Genomic DNA, 7,547 nt, shown 5'->3' on the forward strand with positions numbered 1-7,547 from the left:
CTACAGACTGGCTGCTACATGAAATGTGGGTGTCTGTCCCAGGACAACTGAAGGCAGAAGGAGGAGTTAAGTACTCTACCAGTGTTCAAATGCTAGGGCCTCTTTGGGAAGAAAACACCAAGAAACTCGGGTTATGGGCCAAGAAATTTTATAGTGAAGACAGGGCTTTACTATGTAGACCAGGCTGGCCTAGAACTTCCAGAGATCTGCCTGCCTGTCTCCTGAGTGCTGGGATTAAAGCTGTAGGCCTATCTGGCAGGTCCTTTGCTCTGCTTGTTGAGGCCCCAAGTCTGATCTCCAACAACACACCAATGAAATCCTCTATCACAAACCCACGCTCCTCATTCCACCACACGCAGTTCCAGAATAACAAATCCACTCAGAGACATGCAACAATTGTCTTTTATTAGACACAGGATTTTAAATGATCTCTTCAATTTCTCCATACACAGGCAAAACTATGTGTGCCATTTAACATACTGGAGCTTGCCAACTGACTCACTACCTAGAGAAGGGAAAATTAGCCCCAACCTGCTTAGCCAGGAGGCCAATTCATCTGCCGACCCCCAAGAACATGGAGATGAATATGGTAGACAGACTGTCCCCCGTCTGCACCTTCATTCACCACCATCCGAAAGCCCCGGTTCAGGCCCAGGTCCGCAGCACATTTCTTGCCAACAATCATTAAATGTCCTAGAAGCTAGAAAAGAACAAAAAGTTTCTTAAACACAGGAAATGTACACTTCTCTCCATTAAATAACAGTCAAGCTGGGCACACCTTTGATCCCAACACTCAGGAGACAGAGGCAGGCGAATCTTTTTGAGTTCTAGGCCAGCCTGGTCTACAGAGTAAGTTACAGGACAGGCACCAATCAAAGCTACAGAGAAACCCTGTCTCAAAACAAACAAACAAACAAACAAAACCACACACACACAAAACCCAACAAAACATACACACAAAAACCCAAACCAACCCCCCCCCCAACAACAACAACAACAATCAGTGATATAAAATGTGTTAGAAATTACTTACACTTTCGTCGTCATCTTCAGCTACAGAAATCTGGGCTATATGCTTCTTGGGTATCACCAGGAAATGTGTTGGCGCTTGAGGGGAAATGTCATGAAATGCAAGACACTACGGGAAAGAAACAGAAGCTGTAGTATATCTTCCACTAGACTAAAACATACTCTCTGACAAGTATGAAGGACTAACCAAATGGGAGGCACTGAATTAGATGCTAAGAAAACAGAAGTAAACGTAATGCACGGGGGTTCATATCCTTTTCATGACATTTTAGAATTTTAAGAGAAGACAAACTCTAAGCAGAGATGTAACTATTAAAGGTCAGACAAGTTATGAAAAAGTAAAGGGTGAGCGGGATGATGACCACAAGAAAATAGGACTCAGACTGAGTGATCAAGGACAACCAGTGATGCTGGGGCAGTGGCACCAAGTCTGTGACTTGATGAACGTGGTGGTTTGAGTTAGCAGCCCCCATAGGCTCATATATGCAAATGCTTAGCCATCTGGGAGTGATCCCAGGTAACTCTCTCCATGCTTCCCACCAGGGTGATAATGGACTAAACCACTGAAACTGTAAGCAAGCTCCCAATTGAATGTTTTCTCTTGTAAGAGTTGCCTTGGTCATGGTGTCTTTTCACAGTAATAGAACAGTATTAAGGCAATGAATGAACAAAATTTAGTCCATCAACCTTGCCAGGCCGATCTCATTCAAGTCCTATGGTTCAAGTCACACTGTTCATAGTTCTTTATCTTCATCTTCAGGGCCTGCTATTCCCCCTGCAATGATCCTCTCTGTACTCTCTTTTTAAAAAAGATTCCGAGGCCAGCTAGGGCCGTTACACAGAGAAACCCTATCTCAAAACAAAACAAAAACCAACAACAACAACAACCAAAAAACAAGGGAAAAAATGTATTTATTTTCATGTAGATAAGGATTCTGCCTGCCTGCCTGTGTGGAAGTGCACCATGTACATGCCTTGCCCATGGAGGCCAGAAGAGGATGCTGGATCCCCTGGAACTGGAGTAGGACAATTCTGAGCCACCTGATGTGGGTACTGGGAATCAAACCAATCTTAACCGTTGAATTAAAAATGCTATACATTACCAGGCAGTGGTGGCGCACGCCTTTAATCCCAGCACTTGGGAGGTAGAGGCAGCTGGATCTCAGTGAGTTTGAGGCCAGCCTGGTCTACAAGAGCTAGTTCCAGGACAGCCAGGACTGTTATACAGAGAAACCCTGTCTCAAAAAACAAAAACAAACCAACAACAACAAAATGCTATACATTCCTCAACCTGAAAACCTACAAATACCCCCTCCCTAGCATGTTAGTAATGTCTTTCATTTTTTTGTGTATGTGCCTGTGTAACCTACACACATCCCTCCTGTATTGCTTTCCATCTTACTGAGCAGAGACAGGGTCCCTTATTGAACTTTGTTTGTGACTAAGCTGGCTGGCCAGATGCCAGGCAGCTCCAGAACTTTGCCAGTCTCTGCCTCCGAACTGTGGAGTCACAGGTACATGCATGCGGCTATGCCCAGCTTTTTACATGGCTGCTGGGGATTTGAACTCGGGTTCTCTTATCTTCAGAGCAAGCACTCTTATCCAGTGAACTATCTCCTCTGCCTCCATATCTAGTATTTGGGAAACAAACCTGATTCCCCTCCTCCTCCTACCTTTTCCAGAGTCATGATTGTGTAATTTCCTGTTTTGTTTTTTCACTCTGCAGGTATTGGGTTTTTTTTTGTTTTTTGTGTTTTTTTTTTTTTTTTAAATCTCTTGCTCCCTTCCTAACAGAACCCAGCCATACTTATTTGGCTAGGGAGTACTTTTACTTGATCTATGCTAAAAAATGCTGTATCATTTAGAATGCTTCAGCCAGTTAGACTGAAGTTCAGTCATTATTTCAAAGATCAGTGTATCAAAACAACTGCAAACTATGCTTGTTTGGTTTGGGTTTGTTTTTAAAAGATGGTGTCCCCATGTAGTCGACGTTGGGTTTGAACTGATTCTCTTGCCTCTACATCCCCAACTGCGGGAATTAGAGTTTACAGCTTTTTCTTTAAGTGTTTTGCTTTGTTTTTGAGGCAGGGAGTTACTCTGTAAGACAGGCTGGCCTGGAAGTCCTGGCTCAGCCTTCTGGATGCTGGGATTACACTAGAGTCTACAACAAATGCAATTTACATAAAACTCACCTCAAGGAACCGAATTAAATTTGGGGTAAATGTTTCGAGTTTATGTGAACATTACCAGTAGCGTTAATGCGTCCTCGTATTTTATATTTCTTAGAGGGGGAAAAAAAAACCAACCCTTTGAGCCCCACCATAAATGTTTTCCCGTTCAGGAGGGCGTGGTGGGCCGCCTACAATCCCAGCACTGGGAGGTGGAGGGGAAGGGGGGAGGCTCAACGGTTAGAGGTTAGCCCCAGTTGGTTACTCGCGAGTTCGGAGTCAGCCTGGGGTACTTGAAGCCGATTTATTAAAAACAAAACAAAAAGGCACAACAACAAAACTAAAGCAGTATTTTTAAAAGGTTGAGGGGCTGATTCCGCTCTCCAGGGGCAAAGTCTGCGGCGGGAACGGGGAGCGGAAGGCCCGCGAATCCCCGGTCACCTGGCAGTGCGGGGACCGCGGCGCGCGGGAGACCGCGGAGATTGCGCCGGGGGCACGATCGGGTTTCTCGCGGACCAGATTGACACCGGCGAGGTGGGTGGCGGCCGCGGGCCCCGGTGGGCGTCACCCTACGGGTCGTTACCACCCGGGGCCACCGGCCGCACCTCCCCCGGGCCGCGACACGCGGCGGGCCGAGCGGCCGATAACGCGTAACCCGAGCGCAGGCACGCGCCGCAGGGCCACGCGGGCGCAGGGCCAGGCCAGCCGGGCCGCGCGTCGCCTCCGGCCCGCGGCTCCTCAGGGAACGCCGGCGTGTCTCCCGGCCGCAAGCCTACCCGGTCGTCCTCGAAGATGATCTTGGCGGGGATTTCTTTGCGGATGATTTTGCCGAAGATCGTGTCGCCGCCGGGCTGGGCCACTTGAGCCTTGGCAATCTCGTCAGCCATCGCAGCCGCTCGCTGTCCTTCCCGCGCCGCGGCCACGGTGGGGAAAGGAACCGCGGGAGCGCGCGGGGACCGCCGGCTCGCGCCCGGCTGTCTTGCGCATGCGCACTGGCGCCCGCGCCCGACTGCGGCGAGCAGGGGCGTGAAATGGGCGGACGCCCTTCTTTGCGCCTCTGCAGGAGAGTCTGATTTGCCAGCACCGGGAGGAGGCTCGGTATGGTGGAGTGCTTGCCAAGCGCGCTCAGAGTTCTAGGTTTGATCCCCAGTGCCTAAAAACCGGGCCTGCTGCTGCACATCCGTAATCCCAGAGTTCGAGAGAGAGATGGAAGCCGCAGGATGTTAGTTCAGTTTATTCTGTGCAACATACTGAGTGGGTTTGAGGCCAGCCTGGGTTACCTGAGACCCTGTCTCAGAACAGCTTGTTTCTAACTAAAATGGTGCTCGTCACGGTTGCTGTCTGAGATACCTTAGCGTTTGATTTTTTTTTAAGATTTATTTTATTTTATGTATATGAGTATTTTGCCAGTATGTATGAGAGTGTCTCCACGTCCGGTGTCTGGGATTCTCTGGAACTGGAGTTAAGGTGGTTGGGAGTCATGTGGGTGAAAGGAACTGAAACCTGGTTCTCTCCAAGAGCAGCAAATGCTCTTACCCCTGGTCATTTAAATCCTCCGTTAGCTGAGGTCTTGGCTAGAGGTATAAAGTCTTGCATCAGGTGTTTTGTTTTGTTGCTGTATATGGCTCTGGTTCTCAATCTTAACTACATACTAAAAATCACTTGGGGGCCCTTTCAACATCTCTGGCCACACTCCAGATCAATTAAGTCCAAATCTACAGAGATGAGACCTACCTGGGTGGCAGTTGTTTGTGAGCCTCTGGGGCTGTCTTCCTAGCAGTAATTAGCTTCAGGAAAGATGCTCCAACCGCCCTTGGTCCCACCTCCAACCCTCTTCCCCTCTATCCCTTTGCTCCTCTTCAAAAGTGTTTTCTACATATTGTGTTTACTCTGTCATCTTTGGTTTGTTGAGTCCATTTCCTTCCTGTCGGGACCTCCATTCCCAAAATTTTGTAGACACTACCAGTTGTCATATAGATCTTTTGGCGCGGGTTGCCACCGTTGCTACCATTATCTTGTTTCAACATCTTCCCTCCACTGCCCCTCTGGATGGTGTTTTCTTCTGCACAATTACTCTCAATTTCCACACCTCACTAGATTCTCTCCTTGGTTCTTGGCTCTTTTGGTTTTTTGAGACAGGGTTCCTCTGTAGTTTTGGAGCTTGCCCTGGAACTAGCTCTTGTAGACCAGGCTGGCCTCGAACTCACAGAGATCTGCCTGCCTCTGCCTCTTGAGTGCTGGGATTAAAGGCCTGTGCCACCACTGCCTGGCATGTTCTTGGTTCTCTTATCTGACCATCTCCAAGTGGCCATATTAAGAATCTTTAGGGGTCGCCGGGCGGTGGTGACGCACGCCTTAATCCCAGCACTCGGGAGGCAGAGGCAGGCGGATCTCTGTGAGTTCGAGACCAGCCTGGTCTACAGAGCTAGTTCCAGGACAGGCTCCAAAGCCACAGAGAAACCCTGTCTCGAAAAAACAAAACTAAGAATCTTTAGGGGCTTCCTTGGAACAGGTCTGAAGTACAGTAATGAAGCTCTGGGAGTCAGGAGGTGAAGGACTGAGTGGGAGGACCCTCCAGAGAGGGTGCAAAGGAAACCTTGCTGTTGACATGATTGGGGTGGGTGGGGGTCGTCATTGCCGATTGAACTGCTGGTGCTAATGAGTCACATTCAGAACATTGAGTGGGGTGACACTGTAAGGGTGGGGAAAATCTAGCTCCCCCCAGCCCATTCTTGGGGGTGAGGGAAGGCAGAAGAATGCCCCTTCCTCCTGATGCCTTAGTGTGTATTGAGCTGTTTTTTCTTTAATTCTGGCAGGGGAGGGTGACCAAGTTCCCTGTTCAGACCTTTCATTGGGTACAAGATTGAATGTTTTATTTTAGGTTTTATTTTTCTTACAAATGTCCAGATCTGTGGTTCTCCCTACCCTCCGAGACTGGTCAGTTGGAAGTGTCTAGTTTTTGTTCATCTCACATTTTTGGTGCAGGGACTGAGACCCTGCCACATCTATGCTCTGTATCCATGCCTCTTTTGGACATTAAAGGTCAATTGATGCAAAAAAAATTAGAAAAATTAATAAAATTATAAATTAAAAGAAAAAATCTTTAGGGGCTTAAAGAGGTGGCTCAGCAGTTAAGAACACATATTGTTCTCTCAGAGGCTAGCATAAGCATCATGACTGCCTATAATTCCAGGGGAATCTGAAGTCTCTGGCCTAGCAGGATATCTTCAATCACATGTGCATATATGCACATACAGACATACATATTTATACACATAATTAAACATAAAATATATTTAAAAAGAAAAATGTAACTCTTCCCCCGAATTGCTATGTATAACATTTGACTACTCTGTCTTGTCAAAATTATTATCACCATTATTGAGACAGTGTCTTATATAGCCTAGACTGGCCTCCAACTTGCTATATAACTAAGGATGTCCTTAAACTTCTGATCCTTCTGCATCCACCTCAGAGTGCTGGGATTGCAGGCCAGCAATGCATGCCTGGCTTGACAAAATTATTGATAGTGGTTCCTGATAATCTCAGAGTATCCCATTCTTTGCTATCAAAGTCATTATTTGTACTTTACAATCACTGGTAAATCATATCTATGCATAAGCATTAGTTTTTAAAAAAAAAAGATTTATTTATTATGTATACAATATTCTGCCTCCATGTATGGCCGCACACCAGAAAAGGGCACCAGATCTCATTACAGATGGTTGGGAGCCACCATGTGGTTGTTGGGAATTGAACTCAAGACCTCTGGAAGAGCAGCCAGTGCTCTTAAACCTCTGAGCCATCTCTCCAGCCCTGTATTTTTTTTTTCAAGACAGGATTTCTCTGTGTAATCCTGACTGTTCTGGAACTCACTTTGTAAGACTAGGCTGGCCTCAAACTCAGAGATCAGCCTGACTCTACCTTCCAAGTGCTGGGATTAAAAGCACCACTAGGCCCATCTTTTTTTATTATTATTATTTTTAATTATGAGAGAGAAAGGTATATGAGAGAGAAAGGGAGAATGTGTAATTGAATACAGGTGCCTATACAGGCCTGTTGTAAGGAGGGGGCTCCTTGTTGGTTCCTGGCTGCTTAGCCCCAAAATAATCACACAGAAACTGTATTAATTAAATCACTGCTTGGCCCATTAGCTCTATCTTCTTATTGGCTAACTCTTACATATTAATTTAACCCATTTCTATTCATCTGTGTACCTCCATGTGTCTGTGGGTTACTGCCTAAAGTTCCATCTGGCTCTGGTGGGGCTCCATGGCTTCTCTCTGACTCCGCCTCCTTTCTCCCAGCATTCAGCCTAGCTTCCTCCCCTCTCCCCTCTACCTCTATTCC

The 7,547-nt window shown here is 46.9% G+C and overlaps 1 protein-coding gene across 1 annotated transcript; it reads right to left on the minus strand.

The window, feature by feature from the left end:
• Positions 1-388: 388 nt before the first annotated feature.
• On the minus strand, positions 389-4,191 carry Hint1 (histidine triad nucleotide binding protein 1). Its single transcript, XM_041664883.1, has 3 exons — positions 3,974-4,191; positions 1,034-1,138; positions 389-700 (listed from the first exon to the last, which is right to left on the minus strand). Exons 1-3 carry the CDS (start codon positions 4,082-4,084, stop codon positions 536-538), a joined length of 381 nt encoding a protein of 126 aa, XP_041520817.1. The 5' UTR covers positions 4,085-4,191; the 3' UTR covers positions 389-535.
• Positions 4,192-7,547: the final 3,356 nt, after the last annotated feature.

This window comes from Microtus oregoni, unplaced genomic scaffold (assembly GCF_018167655.1).
Source record: "Microtus oregoni isolate MIOR12 unplaced genomic scaffold, Mior012 000015F_ref0000493, whole genome shotgun sequence".
NCBI lineage: Eukaryota > Metazoa > Chordata > Mammalia > Rodentia > Cricetidae > Microtus > Microtus oregoni.

What these genes read in the sequence shown, in the direction of transcription:
- Hint1 (XM_041664883.1), bottom strand. Translation starts at nt 4,084, where the DNA reads ATGGCTGACGAGATTGCCAAGGCTCAAGTGGCCCAGCCCGGCGGCGAC. An exon ending in TCATCTTCGAGGACGACCGG is followed by an intron (nt 1,139 to 3,973) that starts GTAGGCTTGCGG and finishes TCTTTCCCGTAG; the next exon opens with TGTCTTGCATTTCATGACAT. An exon ending in CTGAAGATGACGACGAAAGT is followed by an intron (nt 701 to 1,033) that starts GTAAGTAATTTC and finishes GTTCTTTTCTAG; the next exon opens with CTTCTAGGACATTTAATGAT.